The following is a 27,402-nucleotide window of genomic DNA, read 5'->3' as shown; positions in this document are numbered from 1 at the left end:
GCTTTTGCTTCGGGAGCCGGTCCCAGCTGGAGCCGCAGGCCGGAGCCTCCTTGTCTCTCCTCTGGCCCAGTGGTGGCGGGAACACGAGCTGCTGGGGCCCGCGCCCAGCGCCCGCCAGTCATGGTGGGTCACCTGCATCTGCAGGGCATGGGGGACACGCGGGAGCAGAGCCGCGACGGCTTGCTGGACAGTCCCGACTCAGGACTGCCCCCCAGTCCCAGTCCTAGCCCTCCCTTCTATGCCCTGTCGCCGGGCACCTTGGACACCCGTGCCACCACTGAAGTTCCAGCGGTAAGACCTGGGGATCTGGCAGTGGGAGGGCCGTGCAGAAGCCATCGTGTTCTCATGCCTTCTGAGGCAGACGGGGAGTTAGTTGCACTGGGCTCACCAGGACCCGCAGGCTGGAGTTTTGGGGTGGGTGCTGGCAGACAGGAATACAGAGTAGTATTCTGATGCCCCAACGTCTACTGACTTACAAGGGGGGGGGGGGCTGCTGTGGCTCTCTGTCCGTGGGTCCCGTCGCAGCTGCGGCCTCCTACCTTGTTGACCTCCCAGGGCTGCTAAATGAAGACATTTTTGAAAACACGGCTCCGTCTTGTGGGTGTAGAAGTGGAGTGTCCCCGGAGCTGGGACTCTGGGGGTTGGACACGCTTTGCTCTGGTGATGGGGCAGAGAGAGCATTCTAAAGCAAGGACTGGGGGGCTGGGGATTTAGCTCAGTGGTAGAGCGCTTACCTAGGAAGCGCAAGGCCCTGGGTTCGGTCCCCAGCTCCGGAAAAAAAAAAAAAAAAAAAAAGAACCAAAAAAAAAAAAAAAAAAAAAGCAAGGACTGGCTGAACAGAGCAGAGGTTATACATGAGCCCTGTGGCACGTCCCCAACTCTGTGGCTTGATGGCTTCCGCCGGGCTTGTTAAGGACTCTCCCGCCAAGGTGTGCAGGGCGCCCGCTGTAAGCCTTTGAGGCTCTAAGCAACGTCCAGCCCGCGTTGTCCTCCGGGCATTGACCTGATCCAGGGCACAATTTGGTTGTCAGAACTTTTCTTTAAATCTCCTCAGGTGGCTCAAGCATTGCAGGAAGTTTGAAGCCTGTCTTGAATTGAACCTCTGTGTTGATTTTGGGAGGGTGGGTGGAGCAATCAAGGACTTTAGAAGTTAATATAAGTGTGCAATGCTGTTCTGGGGTGGGGGTGGGGGTGACTTGTAGCCTTAATACTCCTACAGTAGAGGATCTCCTAGTACGGGGGTGGTGGGGGAAGAAATTCCAGAGAATATTTGGGAGGGGGGCCAGGAAGAGGTCGCTCCAGTTCCGTGTGACCCAGAAGCCTCCTTCTGCAAGGCATTCTAGATACTTCCCATGCCAGCCCGAGGTGGGTATGAGAAGAGCAAGCTGGGTTCACTCGTTTCCGGGCTAAGTAGGTGCCAGCCGTGGAGGTATACTGCTGTGGTCTGTGACTTTGTCTGGGCAGGGAAGCCTGGGGCCATACTGAACGACACCTGGTAGATGGTAGATGGCATTTGTCTCATGCTAGGGACAGGTCTCCCGACCTCTGTGTTTAAGTCTGTGAATGTTTGCTAGGCTTTGCTCCCCACGCCCTGGAGGAAGTTGAGGCACAGGGATGGTTAGAAAGTTGTCCAAAAGCTGCCCAGTAGAATAGAACCAGGGAACCCTGGCTCCTGTGTACATTCAAATCTGCCCCTGGTTTTCACTGTGTAGCGAGTTAATGGCCTTTTGATTATTTAAGCAGAAAAATTAAATGCGTAAGGTCCAGGTGCTGCTTGTCATCAAGAGAGGAGGCGGTAGCCATGGCAACCCCGCCCAGGATTGGGGCCCTGCCCACCTGCCCATCTACCAGTTACTACCCACTCTCCAGGGTCCCCACCTTCTTGAGTTTCATTCCTTCCTTACTCTAAGGTCTAAACTCACACATCCTGTTCCCCGCTGAGGCCCTAACTCTGAGGCCCAGGGGTAGGCAGGGTGACAATTGGCAATCAATTGGTTTGTCTATTGTGTGAGATAAAAGAAGGCTGCCCACATCTGGGGGAGCCAGTTTCAACTGGAAGAAAGCTATAGGAAGGTGGTCAGGTGTCCCCAGGTGTCCTCCCTTAGCACTGTCATACTAGTGGGGAGCTACAGTCACCTTCTCTGTGTGACACAGAGCCAGGAGTGAATGGCCACCCTGTACATAGGTCGACAGTCAGGGAACGACACCTCAGAAAACCAGGGAGTGGATTTGTTGTGGACAGGGCTAAACTGTGTCTCAGTATAAGAGGTTGGAACATGCCAATGTCCTGTGGCAGAACCTAGATGAGAGGAGGCTCTGCTAGGTTAGGTCGAGGCTGGAAACTAATGATTTGTTTCTGGTGTTTTATTTTTAGATGTAGACTTGTGTCTTTTATTTTTTTATAAAAACAGTACCACGAGCTCCCAGGACCCCCTCCAAATTAGAAGCCTCTTTCAGAGATGTAACTGGAAAGTGCTTGTGTGGAGGGCAAAGGGGCTCTGTGTGTGTGTGTGTGTGTGTGTGTGTGTGTGTGTGTGTGTGTGTGTGTGCGCTCGAGGTTTGCCCTCCCACGTGGCCCCAGGAGAGCAAGATGTATTGGCTGGAACGGGGGCTGCTTGCCTGCTACCTTCACCCCAAGAATGCTCAGCCATTCAGGCAGGACTGAGACGAAAGCAGGCTGACCCTGGCTGCTACTCTGGGCTCCCGAGCTGGACTTCTGTGCCAGATGATAAACATCAGGTGGCCCCCACACCCCCATAATTCATCACAGAGCCATGGTGTGTGGGGCAGACTTGGCGGGGAGCCAGGTCCCGCTGGCTGAGAATAGGTCTGTGTCAGAAACGGCTCCTAACACTTGACAAGCAGTTTGGGCATCGCCCCCGCCCCCAGGCACCCCTCCTCTTCTAGTTTTATGGCCCACAGAGGACTACAGGTGGCTTTTGGGATCTGACCTGGGGCAGCTCTCTGGGTATTTGCTTAGACCACAGCCTCCTGTGTGTGTGTGGAGGCGGGGCTCACTGTTGAGTGACAGGAGGGAGGTGACAAGAAGCAGAGTGGGTTAGACTCTGCCTCCCTAGGTTCTCCTAGTTAATTCGTAAGAAAACCTTGCTTCAGGACAGGATAGACTATGCTTCTGATGACCCTGGACTATCAGGAGGGGCCACTTCCTCCCCTCAGGTGGGTGCGGACCTGGGCCCTAGACTGAGCAGAGAGGGAAGGGCATGGTGGGTATGATTTCTTTGGGGGCTTTCCGCTGTGTTTTATAAAAAGGGAGCCAAGGAGATGTTAAATGCAGAAGTATGGTGAGGTGGGAGGGGTGCCTCTGTGGGCCCATGCTGAAGCATCCCTTCCCCCTGAGGTACCAGCCACAGGACGGGAATAGTGTAAAATAGTTTATTTAAGGAATGAGAAGGGAGTAGAGACAGGGAAAGACACACGCTCGTGCACACACAGGGGGAGGGGGAGAGAAGTGGCAGAGAGTAAGAGTTGAGAAAGGAGACAGGGAAAGACAGACACACCATACATACAGAGACAGACAGCCAAACAACCCCTTTATAGTAAGTCAGGCGTTCCAGGCTGTTGCCAGGTAACTTTCTATGAGGGGTGGTGCCTGGAGTCAGGAAGGATGGATGGATAGTGGCTAGATGGATGGACAGACAGTGGATAGGCAGAGGACAAGGCTCAGTAGACCCGTGGCCAGGGTGAAGTATCTATATGGACGCCCGTGGAAGGGAGCCAGTATGTGGGGTGGGTAGAGAAGTCTGTTTGCAGCGGGAGTCAGGAGGCTGCCAGATCTGTCAGGGCCTCCTTCCAGCGGGGTCTCCACGGTCCGGGCCCCGTGGTTAGGGCACCTGCTGGAGCTTCACTGTGAAGAGCAGACAGGCCACACCCTGACAGGTGTCTAGGGACCCCACAAGCAGCCACCTTCTGGGGAAAGGACCCCAGATGGGACCGGTTGGGATGGCTGCCTCGAAGGTGCCACAAACAGTGTGGCTTGGAACAGAGGCCACCCCTCTCATGGGTCTGGAGGCCATATCACCAGAATCGAGGCCCGAGTAGGGATCCTTCCATGACTGGTAAAGACCATTCCTGGCTTCTGGTGGTAATGATGTCTGATGACAAATCTGGACTGTCTTGTGGCAAGGTGTGGATCTTGGTGGGAGCCCTTGGCTATGGCGTGCTGAGATGCTGTGGCAATATCTTCTGTCATTTTCATCCAACTCTGTTCTTAATGTCCCTGTTCCTAAGGACACTAGTCAGTCAGTGAGACCACATGACTGTTCCGGTCACAGCAGGGGGTTTGGGATATCAGTACCACTAGTCTTTCTAGCTTGCTGTGTGTGGGAACCCATCGTGGTGGCCTCTCCCTCTGTGCCTTTCTGTGGTCCTTTCCTAGGTCTCCGCCACTGCCAGTAACAGCCCCTGCCTCCCGCAGGAAGGACAGGGATTTGTGTTGTGGCCCCTCCTTGCTTCACTTCCTCCTGGGCTCAGGTTAGACTTAGCCCAAGTCTATCGCAGGAATTCCTGGTCACAAGCATATTCGACATGCGGCTAAGGACAGTCAGGGCCTAATTCCAGCCCTTGGGAAGGTGAGACAGGAAGATTGCTGGGAGTTCTGGGCCAGCCTGGTCTAGAGTGAGAGACTCCATTTAAAACAAACCAGAAGCTGCCAAGGGTGTCTTTGACCCCTTGCAAAGTCTCCATGTAGCATTGAGCATTGATGGAGGTGGGAGGGCAAGAGTCCCTCCAGCAGCAGCCCGTGGGGCCATTCCCCTCCTTCACAGATAGGGCTTACTGGATTAAGGATTTCCATGGGTTATGGCACTATTTTGGTCCCATGGCTGTACCCGCTGTGACTTGGTTCAGCTAGGCTAGACCACCACCAGGTAGGGCCGTCTCTGTGTGGTACCTCGATCTTGGCCATACTGCGTTATCACTCCCTGTGGCTTTGGGTTTTCCCAGGGTGCCAAGCCCTGTGTCACCATATCTCTAGCCAGCCAGCAGTATTTACCACCACCGGGATGAGCAGTCAGTGGCTCATTATGTTCAGAACCTCGGCCCTTTGCCCTGGTCCCCACCTCACCCCTATCTGACAAGCAGTTAGTCACTGCCCATGACTTTCTGCACTCAGGAAAAGGCAAGGCTGGGGTCAGGGCAGGGCCAGCTTGGGAGGGGGGGTCCATTATGATTGGTAGGTGCCCTCAGACCTTTCTTCCCCTCTATCCTGATGTCCCAGAGCTGCAAGGGGACAATGAAATCCCCTGGGAACTGGCCATCCAACCCCTCAGCCCCACTGTGGGTCCCATTGCGGTTGGCACACTTCAGGTCACGTTGCAACTGGAGGTCTCAGGGTTGAGCTTATGTGTATATGCATACCGTGTACACAGTCCGGTACCCACAGGGACCAGCAGGGGGCATCAGTCCCCTGCAACCTGAGTCGTGCGTGTGCAAGCCACCACGGGGATGCTGGGGACTGAACCTGGGTCCTCAGCAAAGCAGTAAGTGTTCTTAACCACTGAACCATCCTGCCACAGCCCCGCGGAGAATCTCCTTAGATGAAAACAGGGCTCCTGAACCCTGAGTGGCCACCCGTCTGGGATCTCCAGTGCCCTAGGGAGGCCCAGCAAGGCAGATGTTGTGATGTGAAGACTCCATTGTAGTCAGAGCCTGGGCTTTGTGTCTCCTGGGTGATAGTCACCCCCCCCCCCATAGTCACTATGGAACTGTATCCCAACCTCTGGGTGGGGGCACTGTTTCTTACCCACTGCAGTTGAGCTTTTCCTGTGGGCTCTGCAGGCTGTAGGGTGAGACTTTCTCAAAATAACCCTCAGTCAGGGTTTTGACTGCAGAAATCTCCCATAGGGAGTAGCTAGTGACTGCCACCCACTTCCCTTGGCATCTATGTCCAGTCAGTCGCCCTGCCCTGGGCCTTAGCCCAGTGGATACCTGGGCTCTGTCCTATCTCTTGGGGCCTGCAGCCTCTCTGTGGGCGGCTGAACTGTTTTTCCAGCAGAGCCCTTTGAAGAGCTGGCTCCTTCCACTTGAACTGCGCTTTGTCTGACTGGCAGAGTCCTACGGGACTTCTGGCTGGAATGGGGCTACCGCAGGTTGGTCAAGGCCCAGGAAGCAGCCTCAAGAGTGTTGGGTTCCCTTTTTTACCTGTCAGTCTGTCTTAAGGTTCTCATGTAGCCCAGGATAGCCATGAACTTTCTATACAGCTGAAGATGCTCTTGAATTCTGATTCTCCTGATTGTACCTGCTGGGATTGCAACCCCCCCCACTTCATTTATGGGGTTCTGGGAGTAGAGGCCTCATGCATGGTAGGCAGGCATTCTAATGCCCATGAGCCTTCCCCTCCAATTCCGGATGAACCAGAGGGCCAGTGGCCTGGGGATATGCATCCAAATGCCTACGTCTAAAGCTTTAGTCCGTGTTCACACCTTTTCTCCTCCAAGGCCACATGGGACCTAGTGCTATACCCAGGTACAGTAGCAAATCAGCAGACTTACCTTGTGCATTTGGGGGGACACCAAGCTGCAAACAGTCTCTCTAGTATTATTTCCATAAGCACTTCATCTGGGAGCTTGGTGGCATGGACCAGTGCTGATGTCTCTCGCTCCTGAGGCTGCATGGGGTCCCATGGGAGACAGGTGCCTCCCCCTGACTCAGGCACTATACATTAATCTCACTTAGGGTGCTGGTATGTGAAGACAGCCATGCCCCTCCCTCCTGGGGTCGTGCACAGGCCTATGGGTATGCCTGCCTGTCCCTCCCCCCATTCTCAGAACTGTGGGTAGCAGACAAATTGAGGTCCCCTGCCCTCTGTCATTTCTCCTCCTAGGCCACTTCCCTCTTCCCAAATCCCCCAGCCCTGGAGATGAGGTCCCGGCTGCTGCCTGTGTTCTTTGGGGAGAGCATCGAGGTGGACCCAGAACCCGCACACGAAATCCGGTAAGGAGGCCTTGAGCAAGGTGGGCGGGGCTTAGCTGGGAGCATCCTGCAGAGCTGGGTGCAGGATGTGGGACGGGGCCCACCTAGCTGGCGGGAGGCGGGGCCGTGTCCAGACAGCCAGATTGGCCCTCAACAACTCTCACCCCCTCCCTGGTGCTGGTCCTCTGGAGGGTACCCACTGCTTGGTATCAAACCAGAAACCATGCAAGCGGCACTTATGTCACTGATTGGTCCCTCTGAGGGGGGATCACCTACCAGGAGGGGCCGTGGGGACTTTTAGTAGGTTTTCTGATGGTCAGACTATTGGGAGTACTTACTCTGCTCTCTCACACGGCCTTTGACATTGCTGGCCCCTGAATACTGATACGCTCCAACGCCACACATATTCCTCTATGGTCACAATCCAAAGTCACCACCCTAATAAAACTATCGTCCCGATTCTCCCCCCCCCCCCCCCCGGGGCCTAGCAAGCGCTCTACCACTGAGCTAAATCCCCGGAGCTGAGGACTGAACCCAGGACCTAGCAAGCGCTCTACCACTGAGCTAAATCCCCAACCCCCGTCCTAATTCTTTTATGTATTTTTCCACTACTTTAGGGTCCAGCTGTCCAGGTTGCTTGTCACTCTTTAGTCTCCCAGCTGGGATTCTGACCCATCACCTTTGACCCCTTCAGTCAAGGTCAAGGGGGGAGGGGTTCTGTGTAAGGCTAGCCACTGAGGGCGGCAGGCAACTCACCCCCTTTGTTACTGTCCTCCCCAGCTGCAACTCCGAGGTCACCTACGCCTCAGAGAGATACTTCCGCGACAAGATCTTCTACGCTCCGGTGCCCACGGTCACAGCCTACAGCGAGACCATAGTAGCGGCGCCCAACTGTACTTGGAGGAGCTACCGCAGTCAGCTGACCCTGGAGCCTCGCCCTCGGGCCCTGCGCTTCGGAAGCACCGCCATCATCTTCCCCAAACTGGCCCGAAGCTCCTTCCGCACCACGCTGCACTGTAGCCTAGGCCAGCCGCGGCACTGGTACTCCTCCAGCCTGCAGCTGCGACGGTGTGGGGATCCCGCACCCAGTTCTGGCTGCCCCGATGTACTCTGAGGCGCCCAGTGGCAGAGGAGGAGCCGAGTGTGGGAGGGAGTCAGGAAAGAGGGTCAGGCGACCCCACAGGTTAGGCTGGCTGTGCCCGAGCCTAGAGGATTCTGTGAATGAATCTTTCATTAGTCTTTACAGACTTGATGGCCTTAGGGGCAGGGCCCAGCATGTCCTGGTGTGCCCTCGAGGCAAAGACAGCCCTATGTACCACAGGACACAGGGCACTCAGCCATGGTCTGGTTCCCAGCGTCATTCTTGGAGAGGCTTGTTTCAAAATAGGCCACTCAGAAGTGCTCTCCCCGGCTGAGAACTGCAGGTATGGAGGCTGAACTAGCTTACCTTGAACGGAGATGGGGCTACCCAGAACACATCCGTTGTCTGCTGTGCAGGGCACGTGTCCCCACAAGACACATTCCAGACTAGCTTAGAACTCTTGAGCCTCAAAGCTTTCGGGCAGGTGCCCAGGGAGGCTTCAAAGCTAATGACGGGACATTGCCAATAACTGCCTATGGCTGACTCTGGACTTGAGCCTACGGCAGGGCTCAGAACCCCAAGAGAAACTGCCTGCTTTTTCTTGGCTTCCTGTTCTTGCCTAGGATGGATCCTACAGCTATACCAGTTTTCGGCTCTTGCCCACAACCTGGTCCTGTCCCTGGTTAAAATGAGTCTCCGAGTCCACTTAGAGATGGAGACGTCCCTTTGCCTCAACTGGAAACCTGCCTACTGCCTCTGTGGTGGCCCAGAGGGAAGGGACACACTTTGTGGGGCAAATGGACTGATTTCTATCAATCTAGTAGCTTACCCCAAGTGCCCTCCTGGTTGAAGAACAGCTTAAGAAATTAGTGAATCATCCTAATAAACTGTACGCACACAGCCAGGATGCCCTGTTTCTGAGATGCCCCCGGGGCCGGGGGAGGGAAACCGGATATGCTTGTACCCTCTTTTCTTCCCACCTGACATTAGTATCTGAGGGAGCCTTTCTTCTTTGCTCTTGGGGGATAGGGAGGAACTAGAGATGGATTCTCTATGCCAGCCTCCGTCTCTCACCCCAAGAGCCTCACATGTGCTAGGTAAGGACCCTATCACCAATTATAGTCATAAACCACAACTGTCTCCCATGCTGAGGGCTCTTACCTGTTTGAGAATATAGGGTCCCCAGGCTGTCAACTACAATGTGTGGAGCTTGGGGAAACCCCAAAAGGAAGGAACAAAGGCAGGGGCTTACAAAGCACAATCCCCCAAGTATACCCCTTAGCAGCTCGCCTGTCCTGTGTTCAGCCAGGGGACCAAGAGATCGGGAAAATGAGGTGCTAGGTCTGAGCGGATCCAGTCCCTGAGGTGCTAGGTCTGAGCGGATCCAGTCCCAGCCCTTGGGTGCTCCCCACCTTAAGGTCATGTTCCCAGCTGCTCTGCCCTAGGGTGCTTTGTATTAAATGACCTTTCACCTGGCCCTCCAGTACCAGGCAGGAAGACCCTGTAGTGTCCCCAGGGTGCCCTCTGCCTCCAGGGTAGTAAGGCTGACAACCAGAAGGCGCCCAGTGCCGGTGGCAGTAGGCCCCCTTTTTTATCTTTGAGACAGGGTTTACCCTGGCTGTCCTGAAATTCTCTCCGTAGACCAGGCTGCCCTTGAATCCAGAGTGCCATCTACCTCTGCCTACCAAGTGCTGGGATTAAAGGTATGGGCACCATGCCCAGCTTGTGGGCGATGCTTCTTTATGCTGCAAAATGTGTGAAAACTCTGTAGTCCTCATGCCTACAGGACACTTGGTGAATCCTATTCTCACCAGCCAGACTTGTGCCCTGGCCCTCTGGACGCCTTGCCGTCTTCCTGGGCAGGAGAGAACCTTGGTCTGGAGCCTGGCCCTGTTCATTCACCCTATCACAGCATCTCCAAAGGGGGGGGGGTGTGTGCGTGTGTGGCGGGGTTAGGGGTTGTGGGGTTCCCAGGAAGGGTGTGGGCTAGGGACTCCGAGATTGATAGAAGCCACGGCTGGATCCCCACAGCTCCCTGGAGAATCCGTACCAACTGACCGAGGTTCTTTTGTTGGCCATGCTAGCCTCTCTTGGCACTGTTTCAGATCCCTGGACTAGCTGCCAAGGCTGAGGGGACCTGTGTCTTTCCACACAGGCCATGCATGGCTTTCTTTCCTCAGGCTCCTAGCAACCTGTACACCTTGTAACCTACCTTGTTCACAGCAGGGAAAGAGCCGTGAGGCCTCCGCCATCACCACAGCCAGTCTATAGATGGGCAGGCTGGTGGGGCCATCTCCGAGCTCTACTGGCCGCTTCAGGGCCTCTTACCACACCCTTGCCCTTGAGCCTCATTGCCCCACCTTGTAGAGTGCCCTACACTAGGCTTAGACGCCTCTCTCCACCCTCCTCTTCCTCTTTGTGAGCCCAAACCGCTCTAATTTTAGAAAACCAGCCATGGCCTTTCTTACAAATTCCTGTTCTCACCCTGGTTTTTAGGTGTCTGTGATCCGGCCTTGAGTCACTTTTCTTGCACAGGGTATGTCCCCCACATCCTGTCTTTTGAAGGCTGACACTTCTAGAAGTCCCTGTTGACTGCCCTGGCTTGTGTTGTTTCTGAGTCATGCCCCGGGGACCAGTGCGTATCTGACCGGTGGGCAGAGCTCTCCTTTGGGAAAGGGATCAGGCTGTATCTGGCTTGATGCAGGATTAGATCTCTCTGTATTAAGAGACACAGAAGAGAAAGCATGGGTGTTCTCAGAGAAGGGTGGACCCTAGCTGGACTTTGCTGGTGTCCAGATGTCTTCTTGGGAAATAAGGGTGGGGAGAGGTCATATGCGCCCCCATTTTAAAGGTGGAGCGAGGACAGGCTGGTTACAGCTAGGGGACGGAAGAAACCCTCCAATGGCATGCAACACTCCATAAGCTCCTCCTTCACTTCTCTGTCACGGTCTGGGCCTCAGAAACAGACAACGGAGAGACAAGATTTCCCGTCTGACAGGCAGAGATGGGGCCAGAGCAAACAATGGGGCAGCTCAGACCAGTTCTAATCTGAGACACCACCACATCGTGAACTGGTGTGACAAAGCAACCTGTCTGTCCAGGAGGAGCTGGCTGTGTCCAGGGTGAGGCCCATACCACCACCTGGCTGCTGGCTTCTGTACTGCAGTCTAAACGCAGGCTGAGCCCTGCTGGGCCAGCTTGGTACAGGCCTGCCTGCCTAATGGCTTCCAGGCCTTTTGCTCATGTCTGTTCGACAGGACAAACTCAGGGCAATTTGGGAGTCCCTGGAGGATGCAAATGCTTCTCCACACTCCAGCTCAGCTTTCCCAGGCAGCTGGGAGGTGGTGCCAGGGACAGCGATACACACCTCCACTGGAACCTATCCTTCCAACTCCCTTCAGAGTCAGCCCCCTGCCCATGGCTGCTTCAGATCCCCGGGATTCTCCCAGTTATGAATCCTCTTTCCCTTATCAGACCCAGTAACCCCCACTCACCTGCCAGCAGAGCCAGGGTGGGTTTCATTCTGGAGACTTGGGACAACCTACTGTCATAGCATCCCTGTCTGTCTAGGCTTGGAGTTGAGAAGCAGGGCAAGCCCTTGGCAGGAAGAGAGTGTTTGACTCTGTCAGAGGAAGACTCTCATGGGGGCCTACATGGTTGGCTCCTCACACCCCTCTCATTGGATGGCTGGCCTCTCAGGGCACTAAACCAGCCGGTAGCGGTGGCAGCAGGGTTAAGTGGGTTCAGCCCAGGTCAGTGGGGAAGCACCAAGAAAGGGAGCCTCCTTCCTTGTAGTAATTAAACAGTGAGAAACAGAAACTTTCTAACACCCACTGCTGAACTCTGGAAATATCCCATGCCTCTAGCACCAAAGTGGGTTAATGATGTCTCTGATGCCCTTGCAGACTCTAGAGCCAGGTTAGGGACAGCAGGCTGGGCTGTCACAACATGTGCCGAGGGTATGTATGGATGCAGAGGCTCAAGCCCCAAGGCTGAGGCAGATCAAGTGTCTCATTTTGAAGACTGAAAGTCTTCTCAGCCCTGCTACGAGAGGCAATGTTATGGTTGGTTTAAATGTCACTCTGTCACAAATGAGGTGAGTAGGGGGCCGCACCTGACGATCTGTCCTGATGGCTTCTTTGTGGGAAGGCACGCCTGGATTGGGGGTGGCACCTTCAGGAATCAGCCAGATAAAAAGGGTTTGCCAAGGGACTGGAGAGATGGCTCAGTGGTTAAGAGCACTGACTGTTCTTCCAGAGGTCCTGAGTTCAAATCCCAGCAACCACATGGTGGCTCACAACCATCTGTAATGGGATCTGATGCCTTCTCCTGGTGTGTGTGAAGACAGCGACAGTGTACTCACATACATAAAAAAATAAATAAATCTTAGAGGAAAAAAGGTTTACAGAGGGAGATCCCTTTGCCCTTCGCTTAGTGGCCCTGCCTTGTTGATGCCATGGCCAACTCTGTGGCTGGTGACAGTACAACTAGGCTTTCTAAACTTTCCTGGTGGACTAGCGGCTCTCTAGAAATCTTCTCAGTGAGGCTCTGCCTCGTGCACTCAGTGACTAAGGGCCATCGCCCTGCAGTGAGAAGAAAGCTGCTCTGGGAAATCTCCGAGGCATTCAGGTTCTCAGCGTCGTGGGTGGGGCCTGGCTGCTGTTACTAATTTAAAGCTCACTGAAGGGGCTGCAGTGACGCTTCAGTGGTTAAGAGTCCCGGGTGCTCTCCAGGCGACCCAGGGTTCAGTTCCCAGCACCTACGCTGGTGGCTCACAGTCATCTGTGTCCAGTCTGGTGTCTGTAGGCATGTATGTGGTGTAGCTATACACACAGACCTAACATTAATACACGTGAAACAAAAATAAAACAAGTACTTCTAAAACGCTTATTCTTTTTTTTTTTTTCAGAGCTGGGGACCGAACCCAGGGCCTTGTGCTTGTTAGGCAAGCGCTCTACCGCTGAGCTAAATCCCCAACCCCTAAAACGCTTATTCTTAATAAATTCTGACACACACACACAGAAACACACACTCCTCCGAGCAGTGGTTCTTTCTCAACCTGTGGGATGCAACCCCTTGGAGGCTCGAACAACCCTTTTAACAGGGGTCACACACACCAGCTATCCTGCTTATCAGACGTTTATACTACGATTCATAATAGTAGCAAAATGGTCGGGGGGGGGGGTCACCACAATATGAGGAACTGTATTAAAGGGGTCACAGAATCAGAAAGGTTGAGAACCACTGCTCGCTCTAGAGAACCCTGACTAAAACAGGCACCAAGGCTCTGAGTTTCTTAGCTCAAACCCAAAGAGGCCAGTGTGGTCATCTTGGTCAGGCCGGAGAATACTTACCACCCACACAACACGACAGGCAGGATAAGTACAGGGCACAGCAAGAAGCAAGAGTCATCCAGGAGACCCTCACTGTGGGTGTGACTGCTGGACATTAACACCCACAAGCAACAACCCTAGAGGCTAAGCCTCGGGCAAGGACCCTGATGCCTAGTACGAGACAGTCCTCTCCACCATGTAAATACCACACATTGTCACTGTGGAGAATGCCTGCCCCCTTCACCACAAGCATAAACGACTGTACTCCAGTTACGGGTGTGAATACCCAGGAGCTTCTCCACAGGTGTGAACACCCCCACACGGTCACCACAGACAAGCACCTGCCGGCTTCCCCACGAGTGTGAACACCCCTGTACAATGACCCCAGGTATGAATAGCCAATGTGTTCCCCACAGGTAAACACCCAGCGTGCTCTCGACAATACAAGTACCTGGTGGCTTCCTCACATCTGTGAATACAGGTTGCCCTCTGGTGGCACCGTACCCTGGGGTCAATGTTCACTGCTCAGTGCTGACCTTAAGGAACACTGCCCTTGACTCTTGTGGTGGCCTGCTGCCCAGTGAGAAGCAGAGTAGAATCTTTGTAACTGGAGTATAATTTGCTTTTTAATTGGAACAACATGTGTAAATGACAGAATGCCGCCGTGCAGAGAGCGGCCACAGAATACGCATCAAGTCCATTCTGCCCAAGGAAGGGAGGGGGAGGGCACAGTGCCGTGTGCCGGAGCCCTGCCCCCCAGTCCTGCGTATGGTGGGGCCACCGCCTTGGCCGGCACATGCCTCTGGGACAGGAAGCAGAGACCAAAGCACAGCGGCAGTAACACGGGTGAGTCCTTCCTTGTGTGAAGCGACTGAATTAACTCATTGAAGGTATCAAAAATATACCCTGTAAGCCAACACCATTTACACCTGCCTTCCCCGCCATCGCCATAGCGACAGGCCGGGAATGAACAGTCCGGTTCCTGCAAACATCCGTGCCCCAGGCCATACCCGGCCCTTTGTGCACCCACCTGGTCTGATGGGCTCCCAGTCTTGTGGGCTGGGTGGCCTTTGGGGACTGCGATGACAGCGATGGGGCAGGATAAGCTGGGAACGTCTGTCTGTCCAGAGCGCGAGCGGGCTGGGGGCAGAGGGAGGGGCAGGGCCGCGAGCTCAGCTTAGACTTTGGTTCCAAATGCGGTAAGGGGCGAGGCAGTGGCATGGAGGTGCCTGGTCATCCTGTGTTGGGTCCCCGCTGCCCCAGATGCACGCGTGCAACTGACACACGATCACTGTACCCCTCTCCCGGCCCGCTGGCCTCCCCTCCTGTCCACTCCCCTCTCGAGCACCAGGTAAACATCCCCTGAGTGTAAGGTCACTGCGCAGGGCCAGCCCGGGGCGGGAGTCTTAGTTAAGGCTTTAGACAGGCAGGATGCCAGCTCTGGATGGACAGATGAGTAGACGGACGGACGGATGGACGCGCAGGCAGACTCAGGGGCTCCTTCCTCAGTCGGGGGAGTTGGCAGCTGTCTGCTCCATGCTGGGCTGCTTCTGCCTCGTGCAGGGACCTGGCACCGCTCCCCCCCAATCTGTGGTCACTCGCTGTCCGAGAGTGTCTCGTACTGTGAACACAGCAGTGGCTTGGGCTCCTCATCCCAGGCATGGTGGGGACCAGCTAGGGGCCCGCTGCCTGCGGCAAGGCCAGGTGGGGGTGGGGAGGCCATGACACCTGCCTGTAGCCTCATAATCAAAGGGTTGTAGGGGAATGGCGTGGACCCTGTGGGAAAGATGGGAGAGTGGTGGAGAGGGCTCTGCAAGTAGCCACCTCAGGACCCATTCTACCACACAGGAAGCTCGAGCCTGGGCCTCTTAGGCCAGCACCATTTGAGTTTCTCAAAAGCGGCCTTCTCCCTTTGCCTCTGTGCTAGACAGCCCTACCACCTTTGACTCGGCTGTGGTAACTTTTCCTTCTACTGCCTTCTGCTTTCCTGTCAAAATCCTACATGCTGGACAGGCACTGTCCCCCTGTGTGACCAGCCCTGACTGGAAGGCCTGAGGAGATCTACAGGACCCTCTCAATGTGTGGCTTCCTACACCCTTCCTTGCTAGGTGGGGACCAGGGACCGCCTCCCCTGGGTAGCCCAGGGAACCCCATGTCTACATCTCTGCCCCTAGCTGATACCCACCTGCAGATGAGGGCCGGTCCTCCCACACACGGTTGGTGAGTGGTGTTCGGCGATTGCAGTCGCCCTCCGAGTGTACTGAGGAGACAGAAGGTGGTCGGTCTCCGGGTGCCAGGCCTGGCGCTGGCGACTTGGCTTTTCGGCTGCTGGGTCTGCCAGAAACCTTGGCTTTCCCACCACCACCTGCAGGGGACAAAGTGGGAAAGGGCTGAGTTAGATGGTGTTGACTGTGGGTCACCCACACCAGCACGGAGGAGGGGCAGTGGGGCCGATTCTGCCTGGGGGAGCCACCTGCCTCCTAGGGCCCCAAACAGAAAACTAGTGTGAGAAACCCTGAGCCAGGAGGCTAAGAGGTCTACCAGATGGCCAGAGCCAGCCCTAGGCGTGGAAAAAAGAGGAAAACATCTGCTATGAGAGAGGTTGGTGACTATTCCCTTAGCTGCCCCCACCAGGCTGTACCCCTCACTGAGGAGTGTCAGATCTTGGCTGGAGGACAGACATTGCCCAAGACAGCATTCAATTGTGCTAGACTGAAGGCCTCTGCTGATAGGGCCAGACCCTGAGGCTGGCCTGACCCTAGAAGGGGACAGCAGAGCACCTCTTTGCTTGTGTTTGCTTGGGAACAGAGAGTGCTGACAGGCACTGGAAGAACGGGGAGTTGGCCTCGTGCTGCCTGGCCTTCAAGGGGTCATGCCCACACTAGACTCTTCCCAGCAGCAGCCCCGGTCGCACATGGTGGGCCTGGTCAGCTTGATCCCTGTCCACACAGCAGGGGAGGAAGGGGTGGGATGTGGGGAGTGGTGTGAGCACGGGGAAAGCAGCAGTGCTGGGGGCGAGGGGGACGCCCTTCGCAACATGGGGTGTCAGACCAGCTTTGGATTAGCAAACTAGATGTCAAACACGCACAAAAATAAGGTCACAGTCTCCCAAGCTTGAGGGGGGGAGGTGAAAGGATTAACAACACCAGGGTAAGGAGGGACACAGCCGGGCGGGCGGGCGGGCAGGGGCAGGCCTGCAGACCTGGCGAGGTGAGTGGGTGGTCACTCCGTCCGTCAGCAGTGGTTATGGGCATAGCGGCAGCGGGCAGACTGGCACTGGCATTCAGAGGGTTAAAAGCATTGGCGCCGAGCGGCGGGGGCTCTTCCCACTGATCATATTTACCCATGAGTGCCTTTCTAATAATGGCCTCTAGCCCCATGTTGGTGCTGGCGTGTTCTTGCACCGCCTGGCTTCTACAGGTCATAAGGCCTGGGAGAGAGACAGACAGACACACAGGGGGGCGGGGGCCGGGGAGCCAGAGGGTTGCGAGAGATAGAATGAGGAGGGAGGAGAGAGAAAGAGACACAGTGAGCACACATCTGCGAGCATCGTCCGTCCCTCCAGCCCGCCTCTGTGTGTAGGGTGCGGATGGGGTCCCTAACTGCCCCCACAGCTCATGGCTGTTGCAGGGAGGGGTCTGGGGCAGCCGGAGGGTCCCCAGCCCTGTTCCTACTCTACACCCCAATCGCAGCTGGGTCTATTTATTCCATTTTGACTATAAGTGGATGTCTAAGAAGAGGCAGGGGCAGGCTGTGCTATGGAGTTAAGCCAGAGCTAGGTGCTAGGGACGGGGATAGAAGTCCAGCCGGGGTCTTCTGGTGAGTAGGTTCTAGGAAGGGATGTGGGGACGAAAGGTGACCAGAGAGGACCCCCTGTTGTTCCCCTTTTCTCAGGGGTTAGGGACCTCAGCCTGCCTGATTTCCCCCTTAGCTAGGCTCGCCCCCCTCCACCCCATTTCTCCCCACAGGAGCCAGAGAAAGGTAGAGCTGGGTACAAGGGATGGGGGGGTCACAGCCATGCAGTTATGTGCGTGCAAGGACAGGGTAGCGCTTAACAGGTGAAGGGCCACTCCAGCCCTGGCTGGCCCAACCCCATGACAAGGACAGAGTAGTCAAATCAACACACTGGCCTCAAGAGATGTTTGCAGCCTGCACTGAGCCTCTGCAAAGCCTCTCCGGTTTCCTTTCTCTCCCTCTCATGAATTGTGCTCTGGGACTTTCTGCAAATGCCAGGGTGGGGAGGCATCTCTTTTCAGTGGATGCTTCCAGAACCTCCCGAGGGCTGGAGCCTCATTAGGAGGCCTGGAAACCCAGCTATTTATGAGGCTACGGCAGGAGCATAGCAAGCTTGGGGCTAGCTTAGTCTACAGTGAGTTCAGTCCAATCTGTGCCGGCCTGGGCAGCTGAGGAGACCTTCTCTCGGCAGAGGAGGGCTGGGCTGTAGCTCACCACAGGGAGGACACTTGCTTAGTGAGTGCAAGGGTCTTGCCTCAATCCCAAGTACCCACAAAACTGCTCCAAACCCAGGCCGCAAGAACCAAACACTGCCAAGCTAAACCTCATCAACCACCCCCCAAAACCAAACAAATGAAACAAAACACACAACAATAAAAACCCCAAATCACCACCACCAACAAAAACACAGACAACGACGTCATCGGCAGGATTCCCAGCCTATGCCACTGGCCAGTTTCTGGTGCCCCGTGAACCTCCAGGCTACCAAACCTTGTGAAAATCACATGGCTGAAATGCGGGCAATGTAAAATAGCCAGGCTTCTGAGGATGGAAGGGACAGTCACTTCCTAATCCTGTTCTGGGGTGGCTGTGGAGCCTCAGTTTGGGTTTCGGGCAAGCTCGGGTCAGGGATGCTCACGTTCCCTCAGTGCTAAGCAAATGTTACCAAGAAAAAGCCGAACTTCTGACAGGGGTAAATGCATGCCACAGCCACGCACGCACGCACGCACACACACACCCTCCACGCCCCTAACCTCAAATAAACAAGCCCCACCCACTCCTCCACATCCAGAATACAGAGGGAGATACGACGAGGTAACAGGGAAAGAGGGGTGGAGGGGAGTTTCCTGATGGAGCACTGACCGCTCCTGGGCCTTGTGACCTGAGGGCGCTCACTGGGCACAGGCATGACCTTCCTCATTTACCTCTGGCCCGATGTTGAGTGTCATTGGCCATGCCTGGAAACATGACTTTAAGGACTAACATTTATGGGGGGTGTTTGAGGAGGCACACGTGTGTGTGTGTGTGTGTGTGTGTGTGTGTGTGTGTGTGTGTGTGTGTGTGTGTGTGTGTGTGTGTGTGTGTGTATTACCCTGTGAATCTCTACCTGCACACACACCCAGGTGTCTAGAACCTCATCAAGATTTAGAACATTCTAGAAACATTCATCTTCAACTTGTCAAAGTTTCCTTCTGCCCGAGGCTCAGAAAAGTCCCCAGTATGTTTCTGGGTTTGTGACAGCCCCTGCCAGGATCCCACCCCCACCCCCTCTGCAGGTCCTGTGGTCCTCTGGAAATGTTCCCAAGGGTGTATCTGGCCACCTTATTCCCTGGGCCCAAAGCTCCACACATAAGGAAGGTAGTGAACCCTTGCCTGTTCCTCCAGCCTGGAGTGCAAGTCCTCACAGCTGCCCCAGTGTCACAGTCCCGGCTCAGGTGTTCCTGAGCCATTTATTCCCATGACAGCTTCTTTCCCAGGGGCAACGTCATCATAACCATGGCAAGCCGATGTTCTGAGTCCCAAGCACCACACTGAATGCCTGAAATTTCTGCCACAAACTGCACCTGAGTGTGACATGTTTCTCTCACATTACCCGTTTGCATCTGATTTAGAAAAAGGCCAGGGCTCTCTGCTGGAACCCCAAATGGAGATTGTAGTGTGAGAGATGCCTGTGGCACCCTGAAGCTCTGGACCCCAAGGCCAATTCCCTAGGCCCACACTGGGTGACGTGCCTCAGCCCCAGCAATTGGGCAAGTATTACCAGGGTGTACCTAACACCCACCGGAGAAAACCCTCATCTCAAACCTTGGACGTCCCTCATGTAGGGAGGACTCGAGGCAGTGGAGGCTGGCCTGCTGTGCCATTCTGGGTCCACTAAGGCCAGGGAGAGGGCTCAAATTTGAACTGGCTAAGGCTCCTTGTCACTAAGTCAGTAGTTGGGGAAGGGAGATTGCTATGCGGACACACGGGAGGGTTACCTGCTCCAGTGATGGCGGGCATGTTGAAGATTTCCGTCCCAGGCTGGCCGATATCTAGAGCAGGGTAACAAGGTGGGTAAGGCCTGAGCTCACAGGTTCTGGGAGATCTGCACCCGTTAGCTCCCTGTACGGTCTGGGTTGAATGTCTGGCACAACTAGGTATCTGATGCTCCAGGTTTACTCTGGCAGTAGGTCACTACCCTAGGCCTGTGCTAACCTGCAAGGGCTTCTGTAGTCTAACTCCAGAAAGGATTTGTCCAAGCCACCCTAGGGAGGGGCTGCTGGTGGGAGGGGACAGTGCGAAGCCCTCAAGTGTTGTTTCCCAGTGCATTCTCATAAGCATATGGTCCCTGCGACCCTGAGCTAAGGACAAGGGTCCTTGTCCACCCACATCAGCTGTGGAGAAAGGCGCCATGCCTGCAGCATGAACCTGGAGTAGTGCACTGTGCTCCTCGCGCCCAGCACAGGGCTGTCTCTATAGGTTTCGCTGAGCACCTACTGTGCGTAGGGCATTACTGAGGTGCTATATGCCGTCGGTATCCACTGGCAGACTATCAGGCCCTTCGACAGGAAGGCTTAAGAGCACTCTGTCTCCCAGTGCCTGCTCTGGCCTTGGCTTCTCCTTACTGTATTCAGGCTCATTCCGGTTATGGGTGTTGAGTTTCTTGTTGATCTCCTGCTTCTTCGACTTCACCATGGCGGAGTTGCTCTCGGTCAGCTTACTGAAGAAGGCTGGCGGCTGGCTGGTGTTGCCTGGAGACTTAGAACCCATCCTGCAGGGAGCATGAGAGGCCAGGGTCAGCAGGCTGGGCACTGTGTTTAGCAACAGGGGGCTAGCTCACCACTTGAGCCACAGTGAGGTGCTAAGGACCAACCATTTCCCATCCCAGGCCTGCTGGGATCTGTACTTAGCCCTGGCTTAGGGCGGTTTGTGAGCCTCCCAGGCACACTGTGAATTCCCCCTGAGAACTTCTTAGAGCTATACTGGACACAAGAATTCCCAGGGACTGGGCCGCCATAGGTCATACCCTCCCTGAGGTCCATGCCCACCCCTACCCACTCTGGTCCCGTTTAGTTCATTCTCAATCAGCAGCAAGTGATAAATAGGACATGACTCGGGCTGAGATGCCAGGCACAGGGTGCCACCACTGAAGCCCCCTGAAAGTCATCAGCCCGCTGAGCTGTGAAGAGATTGACGACCTCCACGCTAGAGGGCTGAGGCCACGGGTGTATGGGGAACCAACACCACCACCTCTAAGCGGGGATTTGTGCCATAGCTACCTGGGCTCCCCCTGCTCCCCGTCCCGGTACAGCAGTGGGTACGCAGTGCTCCGTGCATGTCCTGGCTCAGTCATGCCCTCCGGTGGGGACACAGGTTCAATAGCATCCTCGCTGCTACTCAGGACTGTTTTGCTGGGTTCTGGAGACCTAATGGAGACAGCATCCCAGCTGAGAGTGGGGTTCTACTCCATGAAGATGACCCCCTACTGCCCACAGTGGGGCTCACGTGTTTCCCTGTGAATGGCCAGACTCTGCATCTGAGGTATGGAGACCCCAGGGGGCTTCTGAGACCTTTCGAACTGACCCAACACTCATGGGCTTTGGTTTATTTTTGAGTCAGGGTCTTGTGGTACAGCCCAGGCTGCCCTGCAGTTCACAGTCGTCTTGCCTCAGCCTGTCCAGAGGGTATGCCACCACACAGTGCTGCTGGGGTGCTTGGAGCCATGTTGTAAGCCCTGATGAGGCCCCCATGCTAGGACCTCGCTGTTACCCAGAGATACCTGTCTACATCTGTGCAGGGTGTTTGTGTGCATGGGACGGGATAGTAACTCACCTCTCTATGCCTCAGTTTCCCTATCTGCTAAATGGAAGTGGGACATCTGACCCCTAGCTGAGTTGGTATATATAGGACATTCAATTGGCACGTGGGACCCTTGGGTGAGCCACCTTCTTGATTAGACGCTTTGTGTCTGTTCTGGGAGCGTAGTGAGGCTTTGTATCCCTGCACCTCAGTTTCCCATCAGCCCCACACTGCAAAGCTCACCCCTGCCCCACTGTTCCCAGCACCTGATGCAGACATGGGTACTTCCTCACCTTTTGCCCCCTTCACTGTGGGGGGATCCCCGGGCTGGGGTGCCATGGTCCGGGGGTGGGAGGTAGAGGTCACTGGGTGGACGGCGGAGATCCAGGACAGGGCAGCTGGCTCCAGGGAAGGAGTAGAGAGGGGCGGGAAGGGGGCCACTGAGCTGCTGTGGGTGGTGGCGTGTGTAGTCCTGTGTAATGACCTCCTGCAGGGAGAGGGCAGTTCAGGACTTTCAGAGTAGGTAGGGCAGAACCCTGATCTGGCTCTTGGTCTCCTGGGTGAGTGTCCCTGGTTAGACCTTATGATGACCCCCAAAGGACTAAGCGTGGTGGCCAGTTAAGCATGTTAGCATCTGTCTGGCTGTGGGATATGGCTGTCATAGCCACCTGCCTTCCCAATGGCAGGGGCCAGAGATGGGCACTTACACTGATGTGCTGAGCCAAGGTGACCACCCTCTGGTGACCTTTGATGCCTGGGGCAGTCTGGAGGAGTGGGCTGGATGAGGGCTGGCTCTCCGGCAGTGGCCGCAGATGTGGGAGGTGGGCAGCCTCCCCACTGAGCTTCATGGGGCCTGAGGACACAAGCAGAGCTTGTCAGGGGCCTGAGGACAACATGGAGCCGTGCCTCAGTTTCCCCACCTGCTACTCTCCCGGGTGTCACCTGGCTGCTTGTGCCGCAGCTCCCCCTCCAAGTGGCTCTTCTCTAGCTCTTCCAGAGGCTTGGAGAGCCCCTTGTCGTGGGTCAGGCTGGGCGAGCTCACGGGGCTGATGGGCTCTACCCCATCAGGGCTGTAGCCAGCTCCACTGTGGTAACCTGAGACAGGTGAGCTAGGGTCAGAATGTGGGGTGGGCTTGGGAGGAGCCATTCCTCCACAGTCTGGGCCTCAAGATGGAAGAAAATCAGGTCGACCTAGGGGTGGCCAGAGAGGAAGCTCTGCAAGTGAAGGGAGCTCCATTTATGAGGACTCAGACACACCCAAAGGATTATGGGAGTCTGACTTGGGCGGTGTGGGGCTCAGATAGGGGAGACTGGGAGGTGGTGGTGGAGAAACTGGAGGGAGGGTGTGAATGTGCATGGGGTCAGGGTGTGGTGGTGTGAGGCTCAAGCTGAGTGACAATGGGTCCCTAGGTCCAGCCTTGGCCCCAGTCCCACTGTCTCTGATCCAGCCGGGAGGCTTCATTCCCTTAGGGCTGGCTGTAGCTGGTGTGGGAAGAGGAGGTGGGTACCCAGCCTTCCCCCCACCTCACTCCCTGCCTTAACTTCCTCCATGTACAGTGGTGGCACAGTCAACTGGTAGACCCTGCATCCCCACTCCCCAAAACGAAGGTGCAGGTGGTGGTGGCGGGAGATGGGAGGCGCGGTCGGAGTCCAAACCACAGATCCATTCATTAAAGGAAAAAAGGCGAAAAATCCAAAAAGAAAAAAGGAGAAAAAAAAAAAAGAAAAAGAAAAAAGGAAAAAAAAAAAACTCATGATGAAGGATGGGCGAATGAGGGGCCCGTGTGGGCGGAGTCACCACAGCGTGCCGACTGACGAGGATGGCGAGCTCAAAACGAAATACCAAAACCAACCAAAAAAGGGGGAAAAAATTAAAAGCAAAGATCTGAAAATATCTTTAGGCCACAGATGGGGTGGGCAGGCGGCGGGCCGGGTGTCTTACCGTCGCCAGGGGAGTCGATGGCCAGCGAACCTCCTTCTCGCGGCCCCCTTTCGTGAGCAATTTGACGCGTGATTATTGCGTCTATGAACGTGGCCGCTGTCAGGGTGGTCTTACCCAGAGAACGGAGTTCCAATTCCTGGATGGAAAAGGGTTTACTTTGAGTCTTTTCTCGGTGCAGATCTGAGGCCGAGGTGGGCGCCGGCAGGTCCGGACTGGCATGGTGGGGTGCAAGGCTCTTTGCTGGGGTGCGGGCGATGGCTGTGTGGCTGGAGCTGGGGGGTGCTAGGGATCGGGGTTCGGAGCTCTTGCTGGGTGAGGAGGCAGGCTCCCGGGCTGGGGGCTTGGTGAGGAAGGCATGGCCAGCGTCCACACGGGGCCGCTCAGGCCGGGTAACCCGAGAGGTCTCCTTGGGTAACAGGACTGGCTCCATGAGGGTAGGGTAGACCCCTTCGAGGGTGCCACCAAGTGGGCAGTGGGTGGCAGGTGGGAATGTGGCAGCTGGGCGGACAGGTGAAGAGGTGGAGGTGGACCTGAAAAGAAAGAGAAAGGTTCAGGCAGTGCTGGCCAATGAATTCCTACCTCACACCCTCCATGTTCCTACCTAGACTTTCACTCCCTGAGGCTCCCAGAATAAGTGCTCTCCTGACTGACCTAAGCTGTGCTTGGCCCAAAAGCTTTTTACTGAGTCCCTACCAGGTGCCAAGCACCCTCCCAGATGATCAGAATTTGGTAATTAAGGCAAGGGTGCCGGAGCTTCTGAGATGACAGCAACAGAGGCAGCCATCCTCGCCTGAGGGCATCCACTGCTACATGACCATGTAGATATAAGCATGCTGAGTGGAAGGCAGGAAGCTCAAGCAGGGCCAGTAGGAGGCACTCCCAGAAGGTGGAATGCGGGCCCTCTCAGAAGTGAGGAGCGCGTGAGCCAGGAAGCACAGGACCGACTTCAGGCAGAAGCCCGGCATCCCAATACGAGCACTGTGGGCAGCTATGGGCAACATCAGCCCTGTGGCCACACATTAAGCTCTCTGTTCCCTTTACACTAGGGACTACCGACTGACTCCTGCACCTATCCCATCACCCACCACCTGCATTCTGTCCATTTGTCTGTCTGTCTGTCCATCCGTCCATCCATCCATCCGACTGCCCAGCCACCCAACCACACATCTGCCTACCCTCCCTCCCACCCATGGACACATCCACGTATCCGTCCGTATCCATCCACCCAGTCACCCCCCCCCACCTTCCTATACAGGTCGACCTACTTATCCATCTACCCACTGACACATGTACCATCCAGCTGCCGTCATCCACCATTCATCTGTGTCTGTCTACCTGTCTATCCAGCTGTTCATCCACTCATCCACCTATCCAATCCACCCATTCATCCGCCGCCCATCAACTTGCTGTCTACTCATATATGCGTCCGTCTGTCTATTCATCCATCAGTCCATCCATCCACTCGTCCATCTGTCTGCCTGTCCATCCATCCATCTGTCCGTCCATCCATCCGCCAGTCCATCCATCCACTCGTTCATCTGTCTGTCTGCCTGTCTGTCTGCCTGTCCATCCATCCATCCGTCCGTCCGTCCATCCATCCGCCAGTCCATCCATCCACCCGTTCATCTGTCTGTCTGCCTGTCTGTCTGTCCGTCCATCCATCCATTAGTCCATCCATCCACTCGTCCATCTGTCTGCCCATCCATCCACACACCCACCCACCCACCCACCCACCCACCCACCCACCCACCCACCCATCCATCCATCCATCCATCTATCCTTTATCCACCCACTGTCATCTGCCTGGTTATCTGCATCTATCTCCCGTCCACTCACTGTGTGCCCTCTCCCCTGGGCCATCCTCCCCCGGCTGACAAGCCACCCATCCCCACTCTCATAGTCTCTCTCACTTTCCCACCTTCCGATCCTGCCATCTGCTCCATTCCCTACCCATCTGCCCACCCCCACACCCCTCCCACTCAGCAAATCCATCTGTGTACCCTCCCCCCAGGCTTGTTCCCCCTGGTGCCAACCTGGCCCACCTCAGGACCGTGGGCGTGCCGGGTTCCACGGAGGTGACCACGCCCTTCATGCTCGTGTTGTGCAGCACACTGGGCCTCTGCTGCAAGGCGTCCTGGGTCCGGGGGGAGATGGGCGAGTGCTGGTGGGTGTGGGAGGCGGGGCGGCTGCTGCCCCCAGCCCCGCTGCTCTGCTCCGTACCTGGTGACAGGCCGCCGAGTCAGGGGGCAGGCCCAGGTGGCCCATGAGGACCTGGGGGTGGGGCGGGGTCTGGGGTGCCCTACCAGGTCTCCAGATGGGTGCATGCTCCACTGTAGTGGTGGACGTGAGGATGGACTTGTCTCGTTCTCGCTCTCGTTCCCGTTCCCGCTCCGATGATGACGTGGCAGTTGGTTTAGCTAGGTGAGTGGGGCCTCCTGGAAACCCCAAGGCCAGAGTGTGAGCCAGAGCCCAGTGGGCCAGAACTTACCTGCAGGGCACAGGGGGTGAGGCACAGACCCCACCCAGCCATTTGGCAGGCGCACCTGGGGACAGTGGTGAACTGCTGTGACGGCTGCTGAAGGGTGGGGGCGCAGTGGGGAGGTAGGCAAGGCGGTCGATGGCGGTGGCAGGGGTGCCTGGAGTTGGCGGCACCAGCACGGGCAGGTGTGGCACTTGGGACAGGTCGATAATGCCTGCAGGGGTGGGGGTGGGATGTCAGCTGTAGGTGCCTGATGTCCTGTCCCCAAGGGTGCAGGCCTGAGACCTTTCACCTGCACTACCCCTCCTGGGTGCCAGGAGTGGCCCCAGGCCCCTTTCTCAAGGCTATGACGTGCAGTGTCTCTCAAACAACATCTTTTGACCCCAAACACTGCCTTCCCACAGTATCAGCTCCTTGCATTGGGCTCCCATCCTCTAAAACCCCCAGAGTGGCTTCCGTATCACTAACTGGGGCCACAAGGTTATCTCTGAACAGTCGAGGCAAAGTGACCCAGGCTGTTCACAGGAAGTCAGTGTTCTGACAAGCCGCATGCTCTCATTCCTTTCTTTTCAGTCATTTGTATAGAGGCAGACTCATATAGCCCAGGCTGGCCTCAAAATTTATGTAGCTGAGGCTGGCCTTGCACCTTCCTCGTACTTAAGATATAGGCGTGCAATGCCACATCCAGCCTGTATTTTGATCTCTTGGATGACAGAAGATGCCCCATACCAAGGTTTCAGAACAACACGCAAAGACCCACGGTGCATGGTGGCAAGAGTGTCTGCTAAGCACAGTTCTAGATGTGAACAGATACAAGTGGCCCCGTCTGCCCTTCCCCCAAGGAGCCAGCATGCACCACCTAGTCCTCCCAGCCAACTGTGCCCCTCCGCCCAGCTGCAGTGCACACGTGTGCACTCTTCTTTTGCACACCACAGCGCAGGACAAGTCTCTGCTGATGGGCACAGCCCCAGGCAACTCACCACGCGGGCCAGCGGCATAATTGAGGGCCAGCGAGGACTCTCTCGGTGACAGACCCCTCAGCATATCGGCGCGCTGGGCCATGGCAGAGGCTGCGTTGTGGTGCATCTGCTGCGAGGTGATGTAGTCATTGATGATGGTCTGGCGGTTCTCCAGGGCCGCGGTGTCAGGGTAGCCGCGGATGAGGTAAGGCGGGTACAGGTGTGGGTAGGTGGGGCTGGGGGCCAAGTGCCGGGGCAGGTAGTAGGCTGCGGCTGCTGGGGAGGGAGGGAGGGATGGAGGGTCAGGTGGCCCATGACTTATCTTCACGTTCCTCACTTCTGCCACAACAGCTTCCTCTCCTTGTACACCCACATGCCTCCCCAATGCACACACAGAGCTTAAGACTCGCTCCCTCATCATGTGGGGGGCCTGCTTTTAATGTTTTCGGAAGTGCCCCCCAATATAATGCATCGAAATACAGGTGCTAACACCTTCACAAAGGAGCCTTTAAAAAGGTTCCACATCATGGCACTCACTGCAGCCCCTCATTTACTGCACTTGCAAGGGACAGATGAGTCCTACGGTGAGAAACACCGACACAAGCCCAAATCCTAGAACCTGCCCTGGGGTAAGCAGCTGGTGATGGCAGCACTAAGCCATACCC

At 55.9% G+C, this 27,402-nt stretch overlaps 2 protein-coding genes across 54 annotated transcripts in view; one reads left to right on the top strand and one right to left on the bottom strand.

Annotated features, from left to right (window-relative positions):
* Window positions 1-8,915, top strand: Rflna (refilin A). Of its 2 annotated transcripts, none has more exon segments than NM_001109547.2 (3): window positions 1-291; window positions 6,842-6,951; window positions 7,711-8,915. In NM_001109547.2, coding segments are annotated over 3 exon segments (615 nt in total). In that variant the 5' UTR covers window positions 1-120; the 3' UTR covers window positions 8,045-8,915.
* A 5,029-nt stretch (window positions 8,916-13,944) lies between these two features.
* Window positions 13,945-27,402, bottom strand: part of Ncor2 (nuclear receptor co-repressor 2) — a 162,646-nt gene continuing 149,188 nt past the window's right edge. For 6 of the 52 annotated variants that reach the window (XM_087578935.1, XM_087578937.1, XM_087578938.1 and 3 more), the window contains exons 36-49: window positions 26,759-27,013; window positions 25,843-25,992; window positions 25,603-25,734; window positions 25,342-25,519; window positions 23,414-23,829; window positions 22,300-22,452; window positions 22,065-22,210; window positions 21,651-21,844; window positions 20,838-20,984; window positions 20,184-20,329; window positions 19,557-19,610; window positions 16,688-16,774; window positions 15,530-15,709; window positions 13,953-15,120 (exon numbers count right to left, since the gene is read on the bottom strand). In XM_087578935.1, coding sequence (XP_087435061.1) covers window positions 14,939-15,120; window positions 15,530-15,709; window positions 16,688-16,774; window positions 19,557-19,610; window positions 20,184-20,329; window positions 20,838-20,984; window positions 21,651-21,844; window positions 22,065-22,210; window positions 22,300-22,452; window positions 23,414-23,829; window positions 25,342-25,519; window positions 25,603-25,734; window positions 25,843-25,992; window positions 26,759-27,013 — 2,420 coding nt within the window. In that variant the 3' untranslated portion in view covers window positions 13,953-14,938. 52 annotated transcript variants of the gene reach the window in all.

Source organism: Rattus norvegicus, chromosome 12 (assembly GCF_021556685.1).
Source record: "Rattus norvegicus strain SHRSP/BbbUtx chromosome 12, alternate assembly SHRSP_T2T, whole genome shotgun sequence".
Classification (NCBI taxonomy): Eukaryota; Metazoa; Chordata; class Mammalia; order Rodentia; family Muridae; genus Rattus; species Rattus norvegicus.
Note: the sequence above shows the minus strand (reverse complement) of the source record. Positions and strands in the feature narration are given on the sequence as shown.

Coding starts and splice junctions, on each gene's coding strand:
- Rflna (XM_087579346.1), top strand. CDS start 6,878: ATGAGGTCCCGGCTGCTGCCTGTGTTCTTTGGGGAGAGCATCGAGGTG. Junction 6,952..7,710: donor GAACCCGCACACGAAATCCG/GTAAGGAGGCCT, acceptor TGTCCTCCCCAG/CTGCAACTCCGAGGTCACCT.